This window comes from Glycine max, chromosome 16 (assembly GCF_000004515.6).
Source record: "Glycine max cultivar Williams 82 chromosome 16, Glycine_max_v4.0, whole genome shotgun sequence".
Taxonomy (NCBI): domain Eukaryota; kingdom Viridiplantae; phylum Streptophyta; class Magnoliopsida; order Fabales; family Fabaceae; genus Glycine; species Glycine max.
The window spans coordinates 2,709,316-2,737,168 of record NC_038252.2 but is presented as its reverse complement, the minus strand read 5'-3'; the positions used below and the strand labels follow the sequence as shown (position 1 = coordinate 2,737,168).

General features: G+C 31.0%; 3 protein-coding genes and 2 long non-coding RNA genes across 5 annotated transcripts; 3 read left to right on the top strand and 2 right to left on the bottom strand.

Moving 5' to 3' along the window:
• Nucleotides 1-717: 717 nt before the first annotated feature.
• Nucleotides 718-3,045, top strand: LOC100799633 (uncharacterized). Its single transcript, XM_003548519.5, has 5 exons — nt 718-1,095; nt 1,373-1,451; nt 1,587-1,780; nt 2,600-2,672; nt 2,773-3,045. The coding sequence occupies exons 1-5, from the start codon at nt 955-957 to the stop codon at nt 2,925-2,927; spliced, it is 642 nt and encodes a 213-aa protein (XP_003548567.1). The 5' UTR covers nt 718-954; the 3' UTR covers nt 2,928-3,045.
• Nucleotides 3,046-4,401: 1,356 nt separating this feature from the next.
• On the bottom strand, nt 4,402-6,465 carry LOC100795414 (uncharacterized). Its single transcript, XR_418659.4, has 2 exons — nt 6,043-6,465; nt 4,402-4,730 (listed from the first exon to the last, which is right to left on the bottom strand). It is a non-coding gene; the product is annotated as an uncharacterized lncRNA (long non-coding RNA).
• Nucleotides 6,466-9,041: 2,576 nt separating this feature from the next.
• LOC100805325 (uncharacterized) lies at nt 9,042-10,363 on the bottom strand. The gene is made up of 2 exons (XR_418657.4): nt 10,121-10,363; nt 9,042-9,354 (listed from the first exon to the last, which is right to left on the bottom strand). It is a non-coding gene; the product is annotated as an uncharacterized lncRNA (long non-coding RNA).
• A 1,907-nt stretch (nt 10,364-12,270) lies between these two features.
• On the top strand, nt 12,271-19,234 carry LOC100789614 (ribonuclease 2). Its single transcript, XM_003548506.5, has 11 exons — nt 12,271-13,001; nt 13,246-13,340; nt 13,560-13,793; nt 14,012-14,040; nt 15,119-15,192; nt 15,561-15,662; nt 15,776-15,779; nt 16,091-16,182; nt 16,614-16,775; nt 17,277-17,376; nt 18,862-19,234. Exons 3-11 carry the CDS (start codon nt 13,588-13,590, stop codon nt 18,906-18,908), a joined length of 816 nt encoding a protein of 271 aa, XP_003548554.1. The 5' UTR covers nt 12,271-13,001; nt 13,246-13,340; nt 13,560-13,587; the 3' UTR covers nt 18,909-19,234.
• A 134-nt stretch (nt 19,235-19,368) lies between these two features.
• On the top strand, nt 19,369-27,371 carry LOC100804791 (cytochrome b561 and DOMON domain-containing protein At3g07570). The gene is made up of 6 exons (XM_003548383.4): nt 19,369-19,816; nt 19,914-20,319; nt 23,122-23,291; nt 23,963-24,368; nt 26,134-26,417; nt 27,109-27,371. The coding sequence occupies exons 1-6, from the start codon at nt 19,628-19,630 to the stop codon at nt 27,340-27,342; spliced, it is 1,689 nt and encodes a 562-aa protein (XP_003548431.1). The 5' UTR covers nt 19,369-19,627; the 3' UTR covers nt 27,343-27,371.
• Nucleotides 27,372-27,853: the final 482 nt, after the last annotated feature.

Sequence of the window (27,853 nt, the reverse complement as noted above, 5' to 3'; positions counted from 1 at the left end):
GATTGTATAAAAAATTATATACAACAAATTTTTGTTTTGCTTTTTGTGAATCTTTTGCCTTCTGCTTAATTTTAACCAATTAATCTTAATTTTGAATTGGACTTGGACAGAATTATCAGCAAGACATCACATGCCTTAAACAACGGTCATTTACAGGAGTGTTAATCAAAATATTCTGGCTAACCGAAAAAAGAAAAAGAAAATTTCATTTCTCATTACCTGTTTTTTCTCATTATTTTCACTTATAAATTTATTAATAAAAGTATGCTTTAATTCTAAAAATTTCACAAGCAATTATAATTTAAATGGTTATATGTAAATTATTATTTTTTAAATAACTTAAATTAAAAGACATAAGCATTTTGACATTTTTAAGTTGAAAGAAAGTTTAACATGTGTATCCAAGAGAATAGATTATAGGATTTTCCTCGTGATATATTTAGCGGAGTTATACAAGTACAACTAACATTTAATTTACCCCCTCTTTGTATTTTAGTGAAAATACAACACTAGAAAGAGGTGAGAAATTTATTGGAGAAGCGTGTAGAAAAAAATAGTAAGAAAACAACAAGGTGAAGAAAAGGCTATAGCACTCCTAGTTTTTAATTTGTCTATAGCAAAATTCTATTATACACGGTTGAAACTCATTTATAGATTCATTGCCACTTGTGGTCATTATTTCTGCCACTCCTAGTTTTGTACTCTAGTGTTCCGAGTTTGTGTAGTATTTATTTATTTTCTCTCTTAAATAGATAGATAGAAGAAAAGGCTTCAAAACCAGTGGTACATATTATCTCACGCACCATGTGGATCAGAGGGTTCTTCATTTTGTTCCTCCCACGCATATTTTCTGACCAAAACCATTAGCAAACTAGTGACAGAAAAAAAATGGTTGGTGACTAAATAGAAAAAAATAAAAAAAGAACACAATCAAAGCATTAAGAGAGAGGAAGAATGCAAATGGCAATTTTGTTAAGAGGAGGAGCACTTGGAGATTCTAGCTTTCGTTTGTGTTCATTAACATCAACTTCTTCTTTGCATGTCTCCCAAAATGTTGCCATACCCACCTCATCATCATCACCAATACTACCCTTGGTATGTCTCTCTGATTATTCAGGTTCAACTCAAATAATTTGTACATATTAATTAATCTAATAAGAAAATATTATGTGGAATATTATTTATTTCTCCATTTTAATAGCTAATCTTTAGTTGTAGCTTTCAGTTTTTTAAGTTTTGTATGAGATAATACTAATGTAATGAACTTACACGACTGAAATATTAGGATATTTCAATTATAGCAATTTTTTTTTTTGGTTGAGGTAACTAAATGATTAGTTTCTTTTCAATATTTGTTCTTCTTGTGTTGCAGATTGCAAGTAAATTTAAAACGGCCAGCAGAAACAGAATTACCTGCTCTGCCGTTCAAGAATCATCTCCTAGCACAGCAGGTGTGTTTCTGCATTAACACAATTAAAAGTTTTGAAACTTTTGTTTCATTTACTAGTTATTAATAATTTTGCACTGGAAGGATTGACTATGATTAGTATAATAATTGAAACTGTTATTGAAATTTCTGGTCTTAGCTACTACTGCTGAAACAAAGGAGGAGGTAAAGGAAGCCCCAAAAGCCGCAGCACCAGCAAAGAAACCTCCTGCTAAAGCTCCAGCTAAGCCTCTGCCTCAGATGATGGAGGAGGATGTGATCCCTTCACTGAAAGCAATATTTGAAGCCCAAGAAGATTTCTCAAATATTGAGCTGGTCTTCAAGGACAATAAGGTTAGCCAATTGCCACATTCATTACTGTCTTTGTAATGATTGCAATTTAGGCTGCATAGCGAGGTAGTCTATTCCCCATCCTTTATGTGAGTCCCACCTTAAATTATTAATAAACAGTTAAGTAGAAAAAGAAATTTAACGTGATACTTAATCCATGAAGCTCTTTCACCTAATGAACTAGTCTTTTGATTGAGTTCGCCTTCTGTGTTTAAGTCATAACAATTGGTGCTTTGATTAAAAGTTGGGTTACGGAAAGACCTACCTATGGCTGGATTAAGGTTGCAATATATCAAATACTGATAGGTGAGTAAAGTCATCAAAGGAAAAAAGGACTACCATCAAATCAGTGGTCACAGTGTGCTCTTAAACGACATGATAATGTTATGAGTCTCACATTACATAGCATAAGAAACTTAATGTGATAATTAAGACATGGGGATTATGGGACTCTCCCCCATCTAAGGAACTAGTCTTTTGAGAAACCTACATACGTCATAACACCATCCCACTAATTTCAGCCAGTGTTGTGAACCCAAACTCAAATTAGAAAGCTCAATGAATGTGTCTTCAAAAGCCTGGTCTTATTTTAATAGAATAATGTTGCATCCTTTACAAGTATCTTTCTGTTAATCCTCCTAATATTTGATGAAGTACTAAATTACAAAGTAAAAATATTTAATGAGGACTACTAAGAAAATCTTTTAGAAGGATTAGTAAGGAAGTGTTTCAAGAAGGATATAGAGTTATTCATTATTGCAATTTATAAAGCTTGACATTACTGAGAAATCCATAACGTTTTGATTGGGTTATGATTGACAGTTGGAAGGTTCGTTTTTGAAGAAAGGTAACCCCTATTCATTTTGGGCCTTCTTTCCCACAGGAAACCTTATTGGTATGTACATGTTTCATTGAGAAAGTAGTATCACACTAACATTTAGTTAAATGCACAAGTAAACAATGAGTTAGCATCATTCTGTTCTTCCATTGAACAGGTCCAAAGGGGTTTTCTCTGTCATCGTATAACTCGAGAGCAAGCACCGTTGAGCCATTTCTCGTTGATGAAAAGAAGATCACTGCAAGACACATTATCTTTTGGGTTGAAAAACGTTTGGCAGCACAGGGGATCATTCCTGTATGGAAAGATTAGTCCCTTGACAATGAAATTATACTCTGGTTGCTGATTATCATGTAGCATATATACAATTCAATATTCTCTTGTTCCTTTCATTAATGACTATGGTATACAAAATGGTTGTGTTGGTCAATGTGTCATTGTACATGTCTTTTATCATAGAACATTTTGTTGATGAACGCACAAGTTTTTGATGATTCGGTAACAAGACATTTTTTTTAATCTCATTTCACTTTTTCCATGACCTAACCGGTACGTGCAACTCAGATATTTCAAAATATGTTAGGAACCCAAAAACAGAATATGAGAATATAATGATTGACTAGCAAGAGAAGGAGAGAAAACTCTGAGAGTTCCTCCTACATGATTCAGAATGTCTTTCCTCTTCTAACCCTCCTATAATTTCAATTTTATTTTGTTAAGAGAGTATCGGATAGACTGCAGTTATCATATTCCTCTAACAAGAATTATAATTTTTTTTTCTAAAACTTAAATCTCAACTAAAAATATTATTGAGGCATATTTATGCAATGAAACAATAAGAAATATATTATTTATGATGTTAGTATTGAAATGAAAAAATTGACGGAAGTAATGAGATAGTTTTAAACTATTATACATTAAAAATATATTTAAAAAAATCAAAGTGGTTAGGTGGCTCAGCAAATTGGTGCCCCTAAAGTTGATATGCAAGAAACACCATGAAAGCATTTTGTTGCAGTACCCAAAATAGCAAAATCTGGAAATTGTGTTTATTAAATTTTTTCCTTTCTGTACTTTTAAGTTTTAACTCCTTTTTAAGAATTTGTTTGGTTTTGTGCTTTTATTTATTTTCTTTTCTTCTTTTTACTTTTTAGACTCATTTTTGCTATTTTGTGCATCTTCGTTAAATATTGTTTTCATTTTTATAACTTCAAATATAACAACGTTGAAATTGTTAAGCAGAAATATAGATTAGATTTTTAAAGTAGAAACGAAAAAAAGTCACCGATGATAAATCTATATTTTTACTAATGCTTTGAAAATATAAGAAGTTGGGTAACGGTGGTGTGACTGGTATTTCTAGTGTACTTTACTTTCAATTATTTAAATTATATTTTCTTAATCCAGAGATAGGCATACAGTAGTGTGTGTTTGTTTTTCCGTGTCACACTTCCAAATCTTTAGATTCTCTGCGGTTTAAAACAAACTGCATGAAATTTTAAAAACTTCTGTTTGTATTATAATAAAAATTATTAGTATAAAGTAACAAAGATAAGTCTTCACTTAGTTCTTTATTTTTTTTCCTCACAAATTAATAACATAACAGAGTAAACTTCACTTCCAAATCAAAAGAAGAATAAATAAAAGCCTTCACTTAGTTCTTTATTTTTTTTCCTCACAAATTTTAACGTTGCCTCAGTGTTATGGTCACTTCCCTCTACGGCCATTGTTGTTTTTTTAATGAATAAAGACAATGCAAAAAAAAGGAGAGAATAATATGTAAATATTTTGGAGTGAAATAAACTGCAAGAGTTATATTTTTTATTTGACTACCAACACAATATATTTATAATGTTTGTAGCAATAAAATAAAAACTAATTAAGATAAAATAAAACTATTTTCTCCAAAAGTTTGGAAATTATTTTCTTTTGAGTTTAATAATCACTACTTTAACTCAAAAGTCTGGTTGAACAGAAATAATAAATGATAAGGATGGCGCATACCATCCATAAAATAGTTCTCTTAATAGAGATGTGGAATCAAGCATGAATCCCTTAGAACCTAGCTAATCGAAATCATTTCACTGGAGCTGAAAGTGTTATCTAGCCTTCAACCTGTCAAAGAGAATAAAAGCTTTTTCAACACACACTTACAGTTAAATCTGAGTAATCATGAAACATCATCAAAATAATTAAAACTAATTGCAACAGGAAATTGCGTCTCTACCCAAATTACTAGCAGAAAATATGGCTGAGTTTAGATGTAAAGAACAAATATAAACTTAGCGTGTCTTTTACAAAATTGATCATTTAAGGTAAAACTGAATTTGAAGTGATGTAATTTATGTTTTTAATATTTTTATTTTTAAAACAAATTACTAGTAACGCTTAAAATTAATTATGTATGTAATTAAATTTTAATTTAATGTGAACTCTAAAGTTAAACATTTATCTAAATTTTGATGTCTTTGAAGTGTATGACTCTTAAATTTAAATTCTAGGTTACAATAGAGAGAAAAAAAAAAGTAAAAAGAAAAGAAGGAAAAAGAACAGAAATGCTACAATATTATGGAAAATTTAAGGATTTTAATATTTTTTTAATCAATGGTTAAAATGAGTTTCAAGTTAATGAAGTTATATCTTGGTGTCTTCGAAATTATTTTAGTTGGACAAAATTATAAATTTGGTTCTCATATTTATCTTACAATTCGATATTGAAATTCAATATTAATTTACCAATTAGTCTCTCCATAGTTCTTAACCTTGAAATTCAATATGGATTATTACTTGTCAATATTGATTATGAAATGTCACATTTTTATTGGAGGTTGACTGTTGTTTAATAAAAATACCACATGTGATCATTAACATTAACAAGGAACAATCAACATCTAAGTTCAAGAATAAAGACATGATCAAAAAAATTAGAAGACTAAATTCATGAATTAAATTATAGGATGACCAAAATCGAATTTTAAGAGAAAGAATGTGGAAATTTGCAATTATACATTTTAATTATTGTCCCAAACAATAACTGTACCAAACTCCTTTCTCCGGCTGCCATATCTAGCCTAAAAAAAAATAAAAGATTGGTGGGATTGAAAAGAATGTAGGCAAAGCTCACGATACATACTACAAAAACAAAGATGCACATAATGAATTAAATCTCATTGAGCACATAATGAATTGATACTTTGATCATATAAATTATATTATAATTAAAATTTACAAAACAAATACTTTAGATTTATAATAAATCATTTGTACTGTGATATAATTAATAAGTTTTGTTAGGTAAATATTCAGTTTAGAAATAAACATAAAGAATGATAGATGAATGAAAGAGATACAGAATTAAGAACATTAAATAAAAGTTTCTGAAAATCAGAAATATTCTCATCTAATTTATATAAAGAGAGAAAATTACTTATTAAGGATGGAATAAAAGGAAATGATTGTTGATTGGAGACTCGGACTCTGGCTTCGAGAAAGCGAACTTCACGCTCCATGTGAGAAATCAACAGATTCTTCAAACAAGACATAGCGGCTGGAATTAAAGAAGAAGATGATTCTTTACGAGAGTCTCTTATTCTGTCTTCCAGAAAACGAATTTCGCGCTCCATGTGAGAGGTCAACACCTTCTTCAAATCACATTGGGAATGCACAACAGACAATCCAAGGCTGAACAATAATAATCGCCTTTGTAACATTCTTTCGTCTTCTCAGAGAGCCTTTGCAATGGAGATTGATGAATCAAGACACGTAAAATTAAGGCTACACAACTCCTGAAAAAGAAAATTACACGACTATAAATAGGACTGTTGGCATGTTAAATTGAATCTGTTTTTAGAGAGATAAACAAAACAATTTATCTTATCTTAATTCACTATTGATTTGTTTTTGAAATTTAAATTTGATTTAATCTAATCAAATGAGCTGGATTGGTTTTCAGTTTTAATCTTTATTTCTATTTAATAAATGATCAGATATATAATAAATATAAATTTTTGAATTTATACTAATTTTTATTTTACACAATTTCACAGTTCATTTCATACTTTCACACAAATATTTAATAAAAAAGTATCTTTAATTACATATATTTTTATGAATAACAAAAAGTTATGCAATGCATAAGAAATAAAAATAAAAATATGAGTGGTATGATAAATTTATAAATAAAAAATTATATGTATGTCTAAGTTCAATTTTAATTAGACTCGATTAGTTTGCAAAATCAAATTCAATCTAATCCAACGGAAAATATTGTGTTTGTTTTTATTTTCAACAGATTCAGTTTTGGATTTTTTGGGTTGATTTTTTTATTTATTAGATTAGATCAATATATCAACATTCCAACAACTAATCATATCCTACGTACAGAGGAAGTTATTGAGGGAATTCTCAATTGCTCTTGATACCACAAACTACATTTATAGAGCCTGTGACAAATGATTGATAGGAGATAAGATGATAAGACATAAAATGATAAAATATAAGATCTATTTTAATTTAATCTAAGATGTGAAAATTAGATAAAGATCGATAAGACCCATCCTAATCTAATTTAAGTTGTAACAAATAAATATTGATAAGCTTTATCCTAATCTAATTGCTGTAACAATTAGATATTAATTTATGATGAAATTCAATATTTTGAATCGAATTTTTTTGTTTATTGGTATTTAAAATTTTAATCAGTAATGCAAGTTGTAGTCATAGAGAAGAGAATGCATCCCAACTATGTTAGCATTCACCTCTAAACCAGCCTTAGCAAGCCATTAATATATTGATTAAAAAGAAGGAAACAAAAGATTTGGGGGACTATACCAAAATCTATGAATAAGGATTAATCAACAAAACATGTAGTTAGAATGAACTAATCTGTTGTTTATGTAATCAGCTATACCAAAAAGAGATATATTTATAGGTGAGTTTGTTTAAACTTATTTCTTGAAAAATTACTTATTTTAATAAGATAAATAATTTTCTGTTTTCTTAGTATTTTTCTCTAAATTGTTTCTGTTAAAAAAATATTTTCTGCTTATTTTGGTTATTAAAATAACATTTTTTTAGAAAAATACTTATTTTAGAATTATTATTTTTTAATTTAAAGAAACCGATTGCTGCATTTGAGAAACTGCATTTGAGAAGTAAAAAAGAGACAATTCAGCCAGCGAAAGTGCTGTCCCTGTGAAAAAAGATAGTGACAAAGATCTTATGAATTTGTTTTTTTATTCTTTCTTACGAATTAGTTTGTCTATTTTAGATTATGAAAAATTATTTATTGATTGATTAAAAATCAAAGTATTATCTCTTAAAAGAAAAAAAAAATGATCGATTCCCAAAAATATGAAAATATCACTTATCTAAAAAACTCACATTAGTACCTCACTAGCATTTTCTCTATCATCGTATAACGCATGAGCAAGCATTGTTGGCGAAAAGAAGATTACTACAAAACACATTACCTTTTGGGTTGAAAAACGTTTGGTTGCTAATGATGCAGCATACAATTCAAATATTCCATTGTTCATTTGATCAATGATTATGGTATATATAGTGATCGTGCTGATCAAGTATCATTGTACACGTTTCTTATGATCAGAACATTTTGTTGATCAAAACACAGGTTTTTTTACTATTTGGTAAATAGGAATTTTTTCAAAACCTCATTTCACATTTTCCATGGCCTAACCACATATGTGCAAGAAAAACATATTCCTCCATACCGACATAGAAACTTCTTTGGAAATATTTCAAAAATAAGTTAGCAATCCAAAAACAAAATATGAGAACATAATGCTTTTGTTATGGAATATTGAATGACAACAAAGAAATGGAGAGAATTCTCCTCCATGAGTTTCTCCTTCACAGGGGTTTTTCCTTTTCTACAAAATCACAAATGCACAGTTCACAGATGCATATCAAATCAGAATGTGTTCTTCCTTCTAACCCTCCTCCTACTATTTAAGCTAAGCATCTTAGAATTTTAAGCTTAGATGTTCAGGCATACTAAAAGATAGCAGGGAGGAAAAGCAAAATGACAGAACATGTACCAGTTCGAAAGTGTAACTATATTTCCACTGCATTTTCTTCATCTCAATTTTCACAACTTTAAAATATTTAAGCAGAAATGTAGATAGTAACTACAAAGTAGAAACGAGAAGTCACTGATGATAAATTTCTATTTTCACTTATTTTCCTAGACACCAGTTTGCTTAGAAAATATAATTCATGTAGAATATAAGAATTTTGATTACTATGATGTTGATTCTAGTGTAGTCATGGATCCAGGTTCTCTACTGTTTAAAACAAACTGCATGAAATTTTAACCACAGATTTCAGAACAATTGCACCACCCTGCAGTTTTCAGAACCCAGTGGGATCTTTGGTCTCTTCATTTTTTAGTTTAGGTGGATCAAATTTCATCAAAATTTGCTAATAATAATATAAAAGAGAGTTAAAAATTCAAGCTCTTGGAGCTGTACAACAAAAGCATGGCATTTAATAACATGACAGAGAGAACTTCACTACATTCTTTTCATTTTCTCGTCACAGACACAGTTGGTTAATTTCTCCGGAGCGAAAAAAAAAGCAGGTAAGAATTTTATCCTTTGCCTTGGCGTCTGTTTTATAATGGCCATTTCCTCAACAAACGTTTTGAATCAAGCATAAATCCCATAGAACCAAGTAGAAATCATTTCACTGGACCTGATAGAGTTATCTAGCCTTCAACCTGCCAAAGAGAATGCAACTTTTTCAATACGCACTTACAGTTAAATCTGATCAATCATGAAACATCATAGTAAGAATTAAATCTACTTGCAACTGAAAAATCTCTCTCTCTCTCTACTTAAATTACCATCTGCAGATAACATGGCCGAGTCTAGATGGAAAGAACAGATATCAACATAGTATGCACCTTCCTCTAGCATAGAATTTAGTTCGGGCTTCTTTCAAGTATTTTATGTCTAGATTCTGTATTTGCAGAGACACAAGTTCAAGTATCCACCGTAATATTGAAAAGAAATTAAAAAAAAAGAAGAAAGAATTGATCGGATTGAAAATAATGTAGCTAAGGCTCACGTACTAGGGTTCTCTTGGAATAACTTTTTCCATAAATAATTTTAAGGGTAAAATGAATTGGATTTTTTTGTATAACTTAAAATCAATTTACACACTTAACTTCTATAGAAACTCTTTCATTTAACTTCTTCAAAAACTAAAAGTGAGGTGCATAAGTTGATTTTAACTCACAAAGAAACTCAATTCATTTTACCTTGTTATCATTTCGTTTCCCTTCTTATTTTCTTCTTTTGTAAGTACTTACGAAGAAGTTTATACTATAAGGATAATTAATAAATATGCAAAATTTTATTAAGATGCAAAAGTGCTTCCACGTTCCACCTATCAATCAACCACGAGTTGCAAACCTTAAAATGTGAAAAATTAAAAAAAGAAGTTATAATAACTTAATAAAGGAGGAGAAGATAATTAGTTACCTGATTGGGAGCGGGAACAGAAGAAGAAGAAGAAGAGGATTGTTCGATGTTGGAGAGTCTGGCTTCGAGAATGCGAAAATAGCGTTCCGTGTGAGAGGTAAGCGCGTGACGCTGAAGCGTGAGTTCCTTCAAAACAGTTTGGTAAAGCGCGACGTATGTGGACGCGAACCCGAACGTGAACCATAACAATCGACTTCGCGACATCCTCCTTTCTTCTTCTCTAAGCCTGTGTAATGTCTCAACACCCACTCTTGAAAAGAAAAAATAAAACATTTACTGATAAAAAAATATTAATTACTATTTTATTCTTTAACTTCAGCTTATGTTTTTTTACTTCTTGAAATTTAAATTTGTTTTTTTAAATTAAATTAATTTTTTAGTCTCTAAATTTAAAAATTACACTTCTTAGTCTTTCATGTAATAATAGAAATTCTATTAGTTAGAAATTTAAATATGTGTTTAATCTTTTAAATTTGAGTAATATATTTTTAGTCCTTAAAAAATTATTTTTATTAATCTTTCAATTTTTTTGAAAAATACTTTTAATTTCTCTTTCGTCATTCTGTTCATAGTTTCATATCTTGTGATTCTTTTTAACCACCAAACATTTTTTTAAAAATGATTTATGAAAATTTTAAACTACCAAAATATTTTACTCATATGATTTGGTTATTGTTTTTTACATACCCTGAAAATTTAAAAGAAGAAAAATAAAAAACATGAATGTTAAATTTTTGTGACTTTTTACATATTCTTGTTATTTTAAATTGTCACATTATTTTAAAAATTAAATTAAAAAATATCTATGATGATGTAAAATCACAGCAAATTGTGACATCATTAACAAACTAAAAATAGTTTTTAAACAATTTAAGAAACTCATAAAAATATTTTTTTGAAAGACTAAAAAAATAATTATCCAAATTTAAGGAAGTAAAATGTATTTTAGTCAAAATTAAAAATCAAATTCTAGTAGCTAAAAACTGCTGCAAGCTACCTATTTATAATGGAATGACTAACAAGAACCATTTTAACATTTTGGGACTAGAAAAAGTAATCTTACATTTTAGGTGATGATTTTATAATTTGTGACCCACAAATTCTAGGACTAAAATAGTTTGTGATCATTTTATAAAAACATAAGAAATAAAAATATAAAGGTCAAGGCAAATATGTCTTAACTAAGGTCAATTGAATATGCATTGATCGAGATTGGTTAAAAAATTTCTCAATTAATGTCAATTAAAAAATGTCATAATTAAGGTTGAACTGAATATGTAAATGTCAAATCAAAGAGGCTTCAATCTTGACTAGAAGATTCCCTAATCAAGGTCAACTAAAAGATGCCCAATCAATGTGGATCCAAATATGCCTCCAACCAATTGGTCAAAGATACACTAATTGAGTTCAAGCCAAAGATTCTCTAAATTCAATTAAGGTCCAGTTGAAGATAGGGTGATCAAGGTTGAGTCAATTATTCTCTAGCCAAGGTAAAAGTAAAGTTATTTTGATTAAGGTCAAGTTGAAGATACTTTAGCTATGACCAAATTCAAAATATCTTGATTAAGACCAAATTGAAGATATTCTAGTTAATGTTGATGTGAAATTGCTTTGATTGAGGTCCGATTAAAATTACTTTATTCAAAAGTTAAAATTTTTGTTTTGTGAACAATTTAAAAATACATAATTCTTGTGATTCTTATTAATATATATGAAAATTTACACTTCCTCCATTCTTATTCATAAAACTCAATTTTGAAATGATGTTTGAATTCCCCTTTAATTTAAATACCTAACTAACACATCTTATTTTGTCTATTCTTCTCTTTCTATCATCATATCATAAAATCATATATATATATATTCTTTATCTCAATGGTTGTCTAGTAGTAATATTTTGAATGTCCATTTATCTTTTTCCAATAATTTAAAAGAAGATTCAAGTTCTATTATACCAGATAACAACGACCAAATTTTATTATTAAATTAATTAAAAATAACATTATATGAAATATAAATATTATTTATTATTAAACATATTATTATATATTTAGTAAATGTTTTTTTTGTTAAACATATTTTTTAGGTTAAAATATTTTTTTTAACCTATAAATATTAAAATATTCAAAATTTATCCTTACAAATTTTTTGATATATTTTTCATTCTTATAAAATTCAAATATATTATTTTTTTTACTATAATTAGGCTCGACGAATCTTAAAACACAATTAAAAATTACCACTAATTTCATTTGTTTTTTTTTTTTTTAAATTCAAATCACAATTTGTGGTGTTAAAATAGTAGGAATTTGTTTTGCAAAAAAAAAAAAAACACCTTTCTTTTCGAAAGCACGAGCCCACCTGCATCACCAAACACCACCATCAAACTGAATCGCACCTCAACCACCAGATCACCATCACCATGGCATCTCAACCAAACAACCCCCACCTCTAATCCCCAAATCTGAAATCCTTAAACCTCAACTATAATCAGAAAAGATTGTGAAGTGTGTGTGGGGAATAATGGTGTGGTTATGGAGAGTCACGTGGAGAAGGAGACTTTTCGGCGACATCCGCCGAGCCACTTCGTGTTTTCTCACGCCACCACCGAGAAGCCAAGATGGGTGGGTATACATCTTCCTAAGGACGCACGTGTGGAGTTTTTACACGACGTGGTTATCTGGGACCATAGGGTTGAGGATGATGTTGTTCGGTGTCGGGATTGAGCCAATGACCTCAATGAGGAGGAAGCCGCCGTCAGAGGTTGTCGTGGAGGGGCTGAAAGGGTTCAATAGAGTAGAAACGGAGAGGGCAGAGGGAGAGAAGGAAGAGAGGCCATCACTGGATTAGAGAGAGAAAGACAAAGAGAAAGGAAAAAAAAGTAGGACACATGTCTAATTTAGTAAATACACCTTACACACCGACAAAATAACACATTTTCATTTTGTCAAAAAAAATCATACAACAAAACTTTAGAAGAAAAAATTTCAAATATTTTAATATTTATAAAAATGAAAAATATATTTTAATTTTTTTTAATGATTTGATAAGAAGGTATTTTGGGTTAGGCATGAATCTTGAATATGTTTTAACATATACCCTGCATTAACTGGTTATGTCAACAGAGATGACGATTGGAGTTTGGTGCGAAACTCGAGATTGGTGCAATTATTTTAAAATGCTAGAAATGCCCAACTAACTCCCGTACTTCTAGCTCTAGGTAAGCCTAAACAAAATTGGTTGTTTTCTGTTTTTTTTTTCAACTGTTTTTGTGTTGTTCGGTGGTAGTTGTTAAGCTAATTGTGTTAATATTTAATTTTATAATTTAATTTTAAAATTACGTAATTTTCAAAGGACAACACACGAACAATCGAAAAACGCACAAAGGTGGAGCCTAAACTTGTCCATCCCCTCTTAATCCTATTTATTGCCTCTGCAGACCCAAAATTCGGGAACGGTAAAGAACGATGCCTCCATTGACTTCGTGGCTGGTGCTGCCCATTCTCGTGTTGTTGGCGGCTCCGGCAACAACCCCTCCAGCACGTGCCTCACCGGTCGCGTCGTCCTTCGACGGTCAACGGGAGTTTGACTATTTCAAGTTAGCGTTGCAATGGCCCGGCACTTACTGCAAACGCACCCGCAGTTGCTGCCCCACCAATGGTTGCTGCAGAGGGTAATATAGTAATTACCGCCTTTCTTCCTTTTTTCTCATTTTTCAATTTGAATATTTACTGATAACTGGAGTGCTTACTCTGTTTGTATTGTGCTTATAATTATGAAGGACTCAAAAAACTTGTTACTGACTTTTGTCATATGATATGGATTTCTATTGTGCAACTTATGTGAAAGCGCTTGATAAGAGGCTGACATGTATACGTTTTTCTTTTTCAGCTCCAATTCTCCAGCAGTATTCACCATACGTGAGTATGAAGTTTCAAATGCGGCGTTTGTTGTTGTGGAATACTTATTGCTTGTTGTTCTTGTTTTCGGTGTTGGTGATGTAAATTTAATTGGAATACCTATTGCTTGTTCATCTTGAATTTCACTACCTGCATTGACTATGTTCTGAGTTAAATTCTCCTTCTGAGGCTGTTGTTGTTATTGTTTTTGTACATTTTGATCACGTGGAATACTAATTGCATGTTTATCTTGAATTTCACTACTTGCATTGACTATGTTCTGACTTCCGAGTTAATTTCTCCTTCTGATGTTGTTGTTGTAAATTTAGACCACATGGAATATTATTGCCTTTTTTTCTTGAATTTCACTACTTGCATTGACTATGTTCTTAATTAATTTCTCCTTCTGAGGTTGTTGTTTTTGTTGTTGATGTTGTAAATTTAGACCACGTGGAATGCTTATTGATTGTTTATCTTGAATTTCACTACTTGCCTTGACTATGTTCTGAGTTTATTTCTCTTGAGGTGGTTGTTGTAAATTTGGACTGCATGGAATGCTCATTGCTTTTTTTTTTTCTTGAATTTTCCTACTTGCATTGACTATGTTCTGAGTCAATATCTCCTTCTAGGGTGTGAATACCTTGTTGGGTCTAGAATTTTTTTTGTAAAATTATACTGATATTTTAAGGAGGGCGAGCCCTGGTGCAGCGGTAAAGTTGTGCCTTGGTGATTTGTTGGTCATAGGTTCGAATCCGGAAACAGCCTCTTTGCATATGCAAGGGTAAGGCTGCGTACATCATCCCTCCCCCATACCTTCGCATAGCGAAGAGCCTCTGGACAATGGGGTACGAAGTTTTTTATACTGATATTTTAAGCTCTTTGAGAAATTAGCTTTAAGTATGACTTTAAAATTTGTTTCCTTTCATCAATTTTTTTGTCTCTCATTTCTTCCTTATCAATTATTTTGGTTTTGTAAAAAATAAAATCTGTTTTGGGAGGTAAACAATATATTGATATTTTTTGCATATCTCTGTTGAGTGTTGAGTGTGGAGGTTCCTGCAACAAATAGCTTAACAGTTTATATCTACATGTATGGTAGATGGACTCTGGCCTGACTATAATGATGGAAGCTGGCCGTCCTGTTGCTCTGGATCTAGTTTTGATCCAAAAGAGGTATATTCCCCAACCTTAATTTGCAAATCATTATATCACAAATGACATTTGCTGGTTTCATGCTTTGATTGAAATAAATTTGGCGAAGAATGAAACTGAATTAACTTTCAGACTTATACTGGGAAGTTCTAGCTATTCCTATTAGTTTTACTAGGTAATTAATGATAAATATTAACTATTGATTGAAGAAAGCCAAGACACTTTTTCTTTTGGCTTTTGAAACTGCAGTTTCTTAAATTTTTTCTGTGGCTAATTGTTTGTATTTTGGTTGTGTTAGTGTTAATTTTATATACTATCAGAACTTGGGTCTTCTATTAACTTAGTTGCATTAATTTTCCATTTCCAACGTTGTTTTATCTTCTGTGTAGATATCAACATTGACTAATGCTTTAGAGCAATATTGGCCATCATTGAGCTGTAGCAAGCCATCATTATGCCATGGTGGGAAAGGAACATTTTGGGCTCATGAGGTGGTTGTTGAAATTAATTAGTTTCTTATTCAACCTTATGTTATTTTGGATTCTAACTTCTTCTTTTTTCCAATTGTGCTTCTGGGGCTATCACGTCTGGCTTGCATTGGCAGTGGGGTAATAATCTTTTGTAGCTTTTCTTGCTTACATGTTTTAACGAGTGTATTCATTGTTTTTATTGAGTAATAGTTGAGCTGTTTTCCTAAAATCTACTACTTGTGGAATGTGGATAGAGATGGTTCTATTTAGTTTTAAATTGGTACCGAACAAAGTGTTCAAAGCTTCAAATATATCTTTATTAGTAGTTACAGAATTTCTTTACTGACACATTTATTTGTTTATTATTTTTTTCTATTTAGTTTGAGGCAAAATGATATGTTCTCTTGTACTAATATTCCAATTTTCTAATATTGCAATTTTACTTCCAGAGAAACATGGCACATGCTCTTATCCTGTGTTTCGAAATGAATATGATTATTTTCTGACAGTTCTGAATGTCTATTTCAAATATAATATTACGGTAAGTTTGTAGAGTATAATTTTTTTTTGTATTAGAAATTTCTTGTGGTTTATGTAGGCAATGAGCTCATATGAAATAATGATAAAAAATACAATGATAGGTTAATAACTGGTAAATTTATACTTTTTTGGGGTCCATTGCTCATTCTCATTTTTCCTACAGATAAAACATCTAACTTGCTTTACTGAATACTAGATAGAAAATTAAAGGTCATTTCATGAAATTATTAATTTTTACTTTTATCTTGCCCCTTCCTAACCAAAGAAACTGATAAAATTTGTATGCTGATTAATGAGTTGGTTTGGAGCTTATTCTGTTTTCAGTCTGACTACCACTTGTATTTGCTAAACCTTCGATTGTTAAGACCTGATACTTGCCTGCATATACATCGGGGCATACTCTGACTAATGTGTTTTTCAACATTTTTTCAGAGCGTTCTAAATGATGCTGGATATGTTCCCTCTAATACAGAAAAGTATCCCCTTGGAGGCATCATCTCTGCCATTGAGAATGCTTTTCATGCATCTCCTCAAATAGTTTGCTCAAAAGATTCCATTGAGGAACTTTACCTATGCTTTTATAAGAACTTCCAGGTTTGAAATCTGCTCTATGCTGTAATATATTTAGCACATAAGAAACTAAAATATGTGCAAATATTTGTCTTATTTACGTTAGGAGATTGGTATATTTAGATATCAATTGATGTGCTTAGAGCTAATTAGTTCAGTCTGTGGTAGCTGGTATTTATTTTCAACTATTGATAATTTGATACCACTATTGTACTCTCCGGTCAAATTTGAAGTAATACTGCATATGAGCTATATGTAATAGTTATGAGATCACTGAGATGTTATAGACCCGTATGACAGAGACATTTAGCTTAATATTTATAAATGCTTTGGGAATTTGGTTTATTTTTAGAAAATGAAGAAATACCCTTCTGGTAAACAAACTTCCATGGGCATTATGAGAGAGTTCCCATGACTTTGTACTTTAAAATTATATATTAGTTCTATGATTTCATGCTATGGTATCCTATTCAAACACAATAATTTGGCCATTATTATTCTAGAATATTGTCTGTTGTTTTGCAGCCACGAGATTGTGCTCTTGGATCTGACATTAAAATCGACATGGTTACTTCAAAAAAATCTTGTCCCAAATATGTTAGCTTGCCAGAATCTGTATCAGTGGGTAAGTTCAATACTGTTTCATCTTTATACTGGTATATCTATATTGTTGTTTCAGTTGCTCTTAACCACCAAACTAGTTTGCTAAAAGTTACATATTAATGACTGATGGATTAAGGATGAAGGGATTGTCTGTACTTCATTCTAGTTAGCATGTAATGAAGCATATGTTTGGAAACTGGTTACAATTCTACTGAACTTTGTGGCTAAATCTGAAATTGGTTGACCTGAGACATGGAAGTGGTCAGATTAATTTAATGTCAATTGATTTAAGCTATTGAGTATTTACACTTGGCAATGGCAGGTGGACAAAAATTGATTTTTTTATATGGATGTTTCTTCCTTTTGATTGATTAACAACATGTGCACTTCAACATGCTGATTGTGCAGAACCAAAAAAAAGAAACATGCTGATTGTGACTTGATTTATACAAATGGTTGTCCTTTGCAAGTGGAACATCTGAGCAAGAAACTTGATATCACTTTTCCACCAACATTCTAGATATCTGTAGTAGTGAGAAAGAAAGCAATTTTTTTTTTGTTTCTTGTGACAGAAGAGATTTCATAGAAGAGAAAAATAGTACAACTAGGGGTGTGATAAAGAATCCTCCAAATAATGCTCGAAGTATGAAGCAAGGCTTCCCCAGCCTTGCAAATCCAAGATTGCAACACCCTTGAAGCAGTCCTGTACATAAAACAACAGGAAGGCAAGAAACTGTTTTGGGAGCAAAGAAATCACTTTAAAACAGTTGTGTCCTTCTCCAACTGCCCCAGAATCCTTACCCTCTCACGGAGATCACCTGGCTGAAAAATAACTGATAGAATTGGAATGTTTTTGGTTGGTATAATACTATAATAGCAATCATGGTGGTTAGTTTGAATACTGCTCAAATTTGTAAATACTAGCTCAAGCCTACTAGAGGATTGGAGTGAGAATCCCGGGGCTGAGGAAGATGCCTGGTATATATCTCCGAAATTCGAAGTTGAATGTTTTAAAATTGCTAAGTATACCTAACAACAGGGGTTTAACTCATGGCCAGGTGTAAGGGGACTAACAATATGTCTAACAGGAGGAGATTCCTAAATATCCATGCATCTTTTAGATGCCTGGGATTCTAAGATGGTGTTTAACTTCATTGCTAAATAAATTTACCTCTAATTCAAAATCATAGTGGAAAATAGATTGACTTGTAGGTGATTAGAAAGCTGATCTTTTCTTTAAAAGAAGGAGCTGCTTTTGTTTTGGTTTCAGTCTATTTAGTCTGTAATTGGTAATCTGCTGCTATTTTATGGCTGTCTACGTTACTGCCTATTGCTAAGTATTTAACTTAGTTTTTGAGATTTCTCTTTTGTTTGAACATAGTTTTTATTATGATAATTTTATCATCGGGTGAATTTGTCAGAAAATTGTGTGAAACAATAATCATTACATTTGATTAAAAGAATCCATTGCAATTTATCAATTTGATAATTATCTCTGCTTCTGTAGGGCACAATGGACTTCAAAGTCGGGTCTCTGATGATGTAGCTCTTTAAGGTTATGGCACTGTGCTTCTATTTGTAAATATCTGTACCTTGCGAACGAGCAAAGCCGCACGAATAAAGTTATTAGGATGTGGTACCATTTATCAATTAGTGATAAATGAATATAGTGAAGAGCTGGACATTTGAATTGGGATCTAGACCTGCTAAAGTTTAGCCAGAAAAAATGGTTGAAAGTATTATTTGGGAATTGGGAGCTGGTGCCATGTATTTGGAGTCTGGGTTTTATCATTTTCTTTATTATTGGAAGAATGTACAACTGTATAATGGAATACGTTGTTGTATCACGTGGAATTATGAAAATATGTACCTTTCCTTAATATTGTCATATATCGTTTGCCCTACATCTCCGTTTCTTTACATACATTTGCATTACGTACAAGTTCAAACACGAGTTTGTGTTGTCTTTAAATAGGTGCGTGAAACACTACGTGGATTTCAGTCATTAACAAAAACTTGCCATTTGTGTTATTCAATTTACCTTTTTTTTTTTCCCCTTTTCGTTTTCAACCTTTCATTATGTTTCTAATTTATGATCATAATTGAGAATGGCCTGCACCATGTTAGTTACAATATGACAATCATTACACCGTTTACATTTTCCCCCATTTAGCTTCTGTAAGAATAGTAAGTCCAGTTTCAATAAGATCAGTTGTAAGACTTACTCATGCTTATAACACTTTTCAAACTGACACAAATCGACACCAATAATAATGTTAGAGAGACAAATGAAGCCATCTCCAAGACTTCTCTTGATACTCACTTTTCTTGGTTCATTCTTCCTTGCAAGCCCAGAAGCATACTCGTGCACCAGCAACCTAAGCCTCAATGTTTCAATCCCTTTTGATACAACAAACCTTCACTGCCTTTCTGTATGGGATGCTCAAAGTTTCATCCTCAGAGTAAGTGCACCATGCTTGAATCTCATCACATGTACATAGCCTTATTCCAATATCATCATATCATATATATACTAATGATTATGCATGGCTTTTGCAGTATGTTCAGACTTCTGCAAGCACTTGGAGCTTCATTCTCTCAACCCCGGACACAAATTCTTACATAGCTATTGGATTCTCGGCCGGCGGCGGCATGGTGGGTTCAAGTGCCATGGTGGGGTGGGTAGCATCAAGAGGAGCCAGTGGAGGGATTAAGCAGTATTATCTTGGTGGGGTCACACCAAATCAGGTGGTTCCTGATAAGGGCAACCTACAGGTTATAGACAATTCAACCTTCATCACTTTACAATCCTCTCGTTTGTTCATGGTGTTTCAGTTAGAAACTACCGAACCTTTGTCCTCTCTGATATTTGCCACTGGATCCACCGGCTTGTTCCCTGCACCACCAAGTTTTGCACTAACAAAACACCTAGACAAGGTGTCCACAAGAATAGACTATTCAAAAGGTTAGTATAAATTTAGCTCCTTCTAAATACTCTGTAAATGATACTTAAGTTTGTATAAAAATAGAAACAGTCCTAAGGACACTTGTTAACATTGGCCTATTTTTAAAAGGACAATCAATTTGATAATTAATTGTATATGAAGCTAAAAAGAAAGAATAATAACTATTTTCATAACAATTAGGTAATAACTAAGCTGTGTTTTTTTTAAAACCAAAATCCGCTCGGACAATGTGGATGTTTGGATTTAAGTTTTTAAAGTGAAGTTTGAATAAGTGTAAACTGAGCTTACAAAAGCATCTTTCTCTTCTTTTCCATCTTAAATTAAGGTAAAACTAAATTTACAATCGAACTTAACAAAAAAATAGACCAGAGGTGTTTTCAATTTTACTTTTTGAACGGGTGTTGAGAATCTTCCAACTAAAAACCAAATATAGTTAAGTTTAACTAGCAGAACACAATATCTGTTTTTCTTCTTGTGCTTGCAGATCTCTATAATGCAAGGTAACCAAAAACATGATTAGTGGCTAATAGTCAAGTACGCGTCATTATATGTCATTATGTCTGTGGTTGACGTTGAATTTTGACGGCATACTATTTAGAATTCATTGATTCACCTAGAGAATTCTTTGGTTGGGCATAATAGAGTGAGTGGGTGAGGTGTTTTATCAAAAGCTTTACTACTGTAGTTACTAGGAAATGCCAAAACAAGCAAAGAAGAGTAAATATGCATTTGATTTCCTGTTGCAAAATTATGTAAGAGGCAACAATACTTTTACCAAAGGATTAAGACATTTATTTTTGTGTTTATTTTATTTTTATTCATTAAACTTATATTAGAACGTGTGTCATAATATTTCTAAGTGCAAACTAAACATTCACCAAATAATGAAAATTCACAAACATGTTGGTCGTGAGCAACACAATTCCATTTTCTTGAAAATCGAGTAGTCTTTTTGAGACAGTGAGGGAGAGAGAGAAAAACAGCCGATAACTGGTTTGGGTAACAAAATTCTTAGTCTTAGATTCACACTTTTTTGTAATGTTCTCTGACTTGGAAGTTATTATTATTATGGAATAACAACCGGATCGAGTTCATTTGAAGCAATCTGATTCTGGAACAGGGCCAACTCGAGCTTAGGCCTTAGGTTGGGGCCCACTTTTCTTTTACCGTGTCTCAATTTTTTCTAACAATTTGTGCATAAATATTTATAAAATAATTTAAAATTAAAAACTTCAGTTCAGAATTAAATTTTATAATTATTTTTTTAAAGGATATTATAAAGTAAAAAATAAAACAATTAAAATTTATATAAAAATCGCGGTTTTTTTTCTTTCCAAATATATGAATATCTTTTAACATATTATTAACTAATAATTTTAGTGATTCTTTTTTCAAAATCATAATTAATAAAATGAAATAATTTAAATATTTTAAATTAATAGACTATTTTACATTATAAAAAATTCAAACAATTTTTTAAAATAAATATTTTACAGTATTGTCGTATCGTTACTCTGTTATACTTATAAAAAAATCACACTATAGTTATTGATATAATCTTTGACCACTTTTAAATTTTAATGCATGGTGAATGAAATAAGATTTATTCATTGTATTTAATTTCTATACATTGACAATAATAAATTTTTACACTGTTAACTAACAAGAAATAATTGTTGGTATTATTTATAAGAGAATTTTTATAAAAGTTAAAAAACTTAATAATTTATGATTGGATGATGAGATATAAGTCTTTTACAATCTCATTATAAATTATTTATTCTTGTTTCTGTTTATCCTTTAGTTTAGAGCATGATACAGAATTGCAGATACAGATACGTATATCAATGTAAAACGCAGTGGATATACAAAAGATTTTTCTCGAACTAAAACACTTACATTATTTATAATGAGAGACTTTAAACTTTTTGGTACACGGAAGGTATACTGAACCAAGAGAAAGAACAAAAAAACAAGCCGAACAATTAGTTATTAAGAGTTTACTACTTTATGCTGTAAAGAAAAAGAGTTGACTACTCTATGATAGATATACACTATATATGGTAGAAAGAGTTAGCTATAAAGACAAATACTTTTTAAATACCGGATTTATTTAACATGCTACGGATCACTGCATATGAAAGGGGTATTTTTTTTTTCAATTTAGAAAAATGTCATTATAACCTCCCCTTCTCATATGTTAAAGCAATTAGAAATTAATTAGTAACCTAGCTATATTACTATAATTACCATCATAACTGCATCATCACTGGGATTGTCATATCAATTACAAATTTCCATATTTGTTTGTATCAATTATAGGAGATTTTGTAGCCTGTATCTTTCTTTATTTCTTTCTCCACAAAAAAAAGAGAATATAATTTAAGAAAATCTCGGTTTCATTACTTCTATTTTCATCAAAAAGATGTTCTGTATGTTAAACCTAAATCAACAAAACTTTAATGGTTTGAGGACCGAAAAGTTTGATCAATATCATATTTTTATAATTATAATGATTTTCACCATAATTAAAATCATTTTTTTTATTATGAATTAATAAAAGGATGCTTAATGGTTTAAGTTAGCCTTCATTTCACCTAATCTACTTAATTAGTCGAATAAGGCCGTAATTATTGTTTAATTGTAACAATCTTTCCATTTCCTTTAATTAATCACAATACGTCTATCTTATTTTAACAATCTCTCACGAATACGTTTGCGAAGACACAAGCATAAACAATAGAGAGAAATGAAGGCATCTCTAGCATTCCTCATCTTCACTATTTGTTTCCATGCTTCAGCCAACATTGGAAGTTCACAAGGGGATGGAAATTCTTCACAAGTAAATGGAAGTACTTCACAATCAGCAGACTCTTGCGGCTCCAATCTAAACCTCAGTGTTCCTCTCCTCTTCGACACAACCAACCTCAATTGTCTTCCTGTTTGGAATGCTCAAGGATACATCCTTAGAGTAAGTGCATTATTCCTTGAACATACTAGCTTTAATCGATCCAAAATAATATTGTCTTTCTAATTATGATTGTGGATTCCATTTCAAGATCAAAAGTGTGATTGAATGAATAGTTAAATGAAGTTCTTATCAAATGTAAACTTAGTCATAAGCTAATTGGCAATTTTTTTATTTTTACGTATGATAACAACGTGGATCGAATCTATACTCTTAGGAATCTACTCTCACTAGGACGACAACCCAAAGAGAAGAGGAAAAATTCATGAATTCGAATTCTTCCATCAACAAAAAAACTAACAAACTATAAAGTAACACCTACCGTTAAAAAAAAAAACCCACTAGGACAACCCTTGTAGTTCATCATGTTCATATAAGCTTGACAATGATGTAGCTGTACTTTAGAAGCTGAAATGAAGTGGTTTATTTTGATAAGTTTTTCTGTCAAAATTTATTGAAATAAGTTTACAAATTTCAATAAACTTATTTCAAGAAGCTGTTTAATGTTTATTATGAGCTACTTTTGTAATCTCAACTATACACTTTCCTAAGTTCAACGAAAGTTTAATTGTGACTTGTGACCTATCATAAATTAGCATCAAACCAAACCAACTAACCTTATATATATATATATATATATATGAATTGAATTCACTATTTATGTATGTATGCAGTATTCTCAGACATCTCAAAACATATGGAGCTTCATTCTCTCAGCACCAAACCCAAATTCATACATAGCAATTGGGTTCTCTCCCAATGGAGGCATGGTGGGTTCAAGTGCCATAGTGGGGTGGATCTCATCAAATGGGGCAGGTGGAGGCATGAAACAGTACTATCTAACAGGTCTCACACCAAACCAAGTGGTGCCAGATAGAGGCAACTTAAAAGTTCTCACCAACTCAACCTTCATCACATCACAGTCCTCACGTTTGTACATGGCATTCCAGTTAGAGACTAACCAACCTCTTTCCAAGTTGATTTATGCCTTTGGACCTAACGGTGTGTTCCCTTCGGCACCAAGTTTTGCATTAGCGCTGCACCAAGACAAAGTCTCCATCACGTTGAATTACGCAACAGGTTAGTCATCAAAACATGCCATGCATGCACGCGTTTTAATTTTCACTTTTTTTTTGTGAGCAAATTAATTTGGTGTATCTGGTTAAGGGAACATCAAACATGCATGAGATGAAATTTAAACCCATGTATTCATGGTTTTACATTACAGCCGTGGTTATATTGCGATGAGTTATCAATTTTTTACATTACGGATAATGGGAAGAAAATTCGACTGATGCGACCAGAATATATTGCAGTTGTGATGTGATTGCAAAGTGTCAAAATAAATTGATATTGGCCGTAATTGTGATTGTGGACTGTAATTTAAAATTATGCATGCATGTGTTTTGATTTTCACTTCTTTTTTTTTTGTGAGCAAATTAATTTGGTGTATCCGGTTAAGGGGGCATGCACGAGATGAAATTTAAACCCATGTATTTATGGTTTTAAATTACAGCTGCGGTTGCATTGCAATGAGTCATTAATATTTTACATTACGGATAATTGGAAGAAAATTCGACTATGCACCATAATATGTTATAGATGTGATTGTAAAGTGTCAAAATAAATTGATGTTGCAGTCTTAATTATGATTGTGGACCATAATTTAAAACCATTCATTTACTGTTTTTAAGTATGGATCTAGATTATTTACATTCAACAATTTAGAACCCAATGATGAGAGACTCATCATATTTTATCTTATCTTGCTCAATCAAATTTATAAACAAATTCAAAATTGCAACATTTTATCTTCATCCAACAGTTATAAATTAATGTGCTGATTGTGTGAATGCGTGTAGAAATGACTGCAATAAATCTGGTTTCATTAAGATTGGAGAAATGCTACTTCTAACTACTTTTTTTTTTACAATATTTTCAAAAAAAGATTACAAGAAGAAAGATATATAAAAAGAAAAACAGATAGAAGTATATGCCAAAATGAGTGATATGATAGATATAGATGGAAAAAAATTGTGTTGTAAAATAATTTTCAAGAATATTGCATAAATTATATGATTATTGTGATTTTATGTGCATGACGATTGACAATGTTTGAAAAAGAAGACATTTAGAAAACAGGTGACCAATGAAGATTATTCTAGTGTTGACCTTTTGTTTGAGTTTATTTTGACAAATTATTTGAACAATACGTGGCCCATTCAAAACTATACCTTGGCAGTGGTTAGTATGGTTGTTGAGAGGACATTCTTTTGTCATCTAGCTTGATGCAAGAATAATATAGTTGAAATGTAAATCTGACTCGACCCTCTACCAAACAAAACCCACGTGTTCTAGTTTTTTTTTTTTCTTTTTCTTTTTCTTTTTTTATTTGGTTGGAACCTTGTGTTTTAGTTCTATCTACTAAATTTGGCTCGTTGGTTTCTTTTGCATAACACGTGTTAATATATAGCAGTAGATGTTCTACGTACGTTTAACTCAACTTATGTATTAGTCATAAATTTTATTGAGTAAAAAATTATGTGATTATAAGAAATTCTCTACCGTGTAGTCAATTAAAATCATCATTTCATATATAGTCATGATCTTAATTGATTGATGATTTAAGAATTGCTAAATATATTATCTCTATATTTAGTATTTGTTTTCTTCAATTCTAAAAATATTGGATGTAAACATTTTGTGCTGCCTTGTGGATTTTCATGTAAATTGGGAAAATGCTATTGGTCTTGCCATCAAAAAGTTTATGAATATAGTAGTCATATTTGATTAATAATCAGGGATGGCATTCAAAACGTTTTGTTTATGATTACATTTAAAACAGGTTCAAGTGCAACAACAGGAAAGTCATATAACCTGAAAAGAAGCCATGGATTGTTGAATATCTTAGGATGGGGCATCCTAATCATAATGGGAGCAATAGTTGCTCGCTACTTCAAGGAATGGGATCCATTTTGGTTTTATTTCCACGCTTCAGTTCAGTCTTTGGGTTTTGTTCTGGGAATAGTTGGTGTAATTAGTGGGTTTGTCTTGAATAATCAACTTCATACCGACGTTAGTCTTCACAAGGCTCTTGGAATCATCATTTTCGTTCTAGGTTGCCTCCAGGTATTTATCTATTTTAACAATTTTCCACTTTATACAAAACTTGTTAATTAACTTATGATATGTTGATAATACGTATTAAAAAAACACTAATTTGATTTCTAATATTAGTACGTACCATTATTTGATTTAGTATACTTAACATTAAGTATATCATTTTTATCTTCAAAATTTCTCATCACTTTTTTTTTAAAAAAAATGTTAGGATGACAAATGTTAAAATTAGGGATTAAATTTATTTTTTCGTCATGAAATAACTTAACTGATGGTCCTAAATTAAGGACCAAAATGAAAATAGTACTTATCAGACTTCTTTCCCATTGTATTATATAAAAATACAGATCAACATTAAACTCTTATTTAATATTATATCCTTAACTTTACGAATAATACATATTATTTTTCAGTCGTATATTGCATGTTTGTGTGTGTCGGTACATTTTAGTGACCAATAACAACATGAAAAGTAAGCTATAGTGACATAACAAGAGAAAAAGGCTTAATGTATAATCATCATCATCATTGTTATTCACACCATCCACGACTGCAAATTAAAACATATAATTAACCATCACTGAAAAGGAAACACTTTATTGAGAGTAACTTAGTTTGTCGACAAACTACCGACCTTATTTAAAAGATAAGAGTTAGGTTACTCACTATTTTAATTAGTGTGTTATTTGCTTTTGTATAGATAATGGCTTTGCTTGGTCGACCGAAGAAGGAATCAAAAGTGAGAAAGTATTGGAATGCATACCATCACAACATGGGGAGAATTTTGATCATACTAGCCATAGCTAACATTTTCTACGGAATCAAATTAGGTAAGGAGGGAAGTGGATGGAACATCGGTTATGGAATTGTGCTTGCCGTATTATTCACTATGGCAATTACTTTTGAGACTCAATTGTGCAGTAGAGACGATTAAATTCTTTTTATAGATTTTGTTTTGTTTCACCACTATGATTTTCATTTGGAAGCTATTCAGTTCCATTTAAACTTATTTTTCTATGAAGAGGATTGGTAGTGAATTAAGTTTATACTAGACATATATTTTAATTATGCCTCTTCGTCTCTTGAAGGCAAAGCTTCAACAAATTGCTGTGAGTATGTATAGAGTTATAGACTATTATTATAAAGTTTTCCTAAAAAAAACAAGACTATTGTTATAAAGTACAAGGATCCGAATTTAATATATGTAGGTGGATGTTCCAAATGAGTGAAATTTCAATTTAACAGATATTTGAAATTTTGCAAATTAAATACATATGTAGGATAACAAAAGCATAAGAGGAAACGCGGTTATTTCGAGCAATATGCAAGTGCTAAAACTAAAAATTGAAATCCTTGTGAAATGTTTGCGTACAAGTGATAAAAATGTGATGACAGAATACAATAGTTACATATATAATAAGTAGGGACACCATATAGTTATGTAG

Bases quoted from the DNA above. Each gene is read 5' to 3' on its own strand.
- LOC100799633 (XM_003548519.5), top strand. From the start codon at position 955: ATGCAAATGGCAATTTTGTTAAGAGGAGGAGCACTTGGAGATTCTAGC. The intron at 1,096-1,372 runs GTATGTCTCTCT...CTTGTGTTGCAG, and splicing joins CATCACCAATACTACCCTTG to ATTGCAAGTAAATTTAAAAC. The intron at 2,673-2,772 runs GTATGTACATGT...TCCATTGAACAG, and splicing joins TCCCACAGGAAACCTTATTG to GTCCAAAGGGGTTTTCTCTG.
- LOC100789614 (XM_003548506.5), top strand. From the start codon at position 13,588: ATGCCTCCATTGACTTCGTGGCTGGTGCTGCCCATTCTCGTGTTGTTG. The intron at 13,794-14,011 runs GTAATATAGTAA...TTTCTTTTTCAG, and splicing joins ACCAATGGTTGCTGCAGAGG to CTCCAATTCTCCAGCAGTAT. The intron at 15,193-15,560 runs GTATATTCCCCA...TCTTCTGTGTAG, and splicing joins CTAGTTTTGATCCAAAAGAG to ATATCAACATTGACTAATGC.
- LOC100804791 (XM_003548383.4), top strand. From the start codon at position 19,628: ATGTTAGAGAGACAAATGAAGCCATCTCCAAGACTTCTCTTGATACTC. The intron at 20,320-23,121 runs GTTAGTATAAAT...TCCATGCTTCAG, and splicing joins AAGAATAGACTATTCAAAAG to CCAACATTGGAAGTTCACAA. The intron at 24,369-26,133 runs GTTAGTCATCAA...CATTTAAAACAG, and splicing joins CACGTTGAATTACGCAACAG to GTTCAAGTGCAACAACAGGA.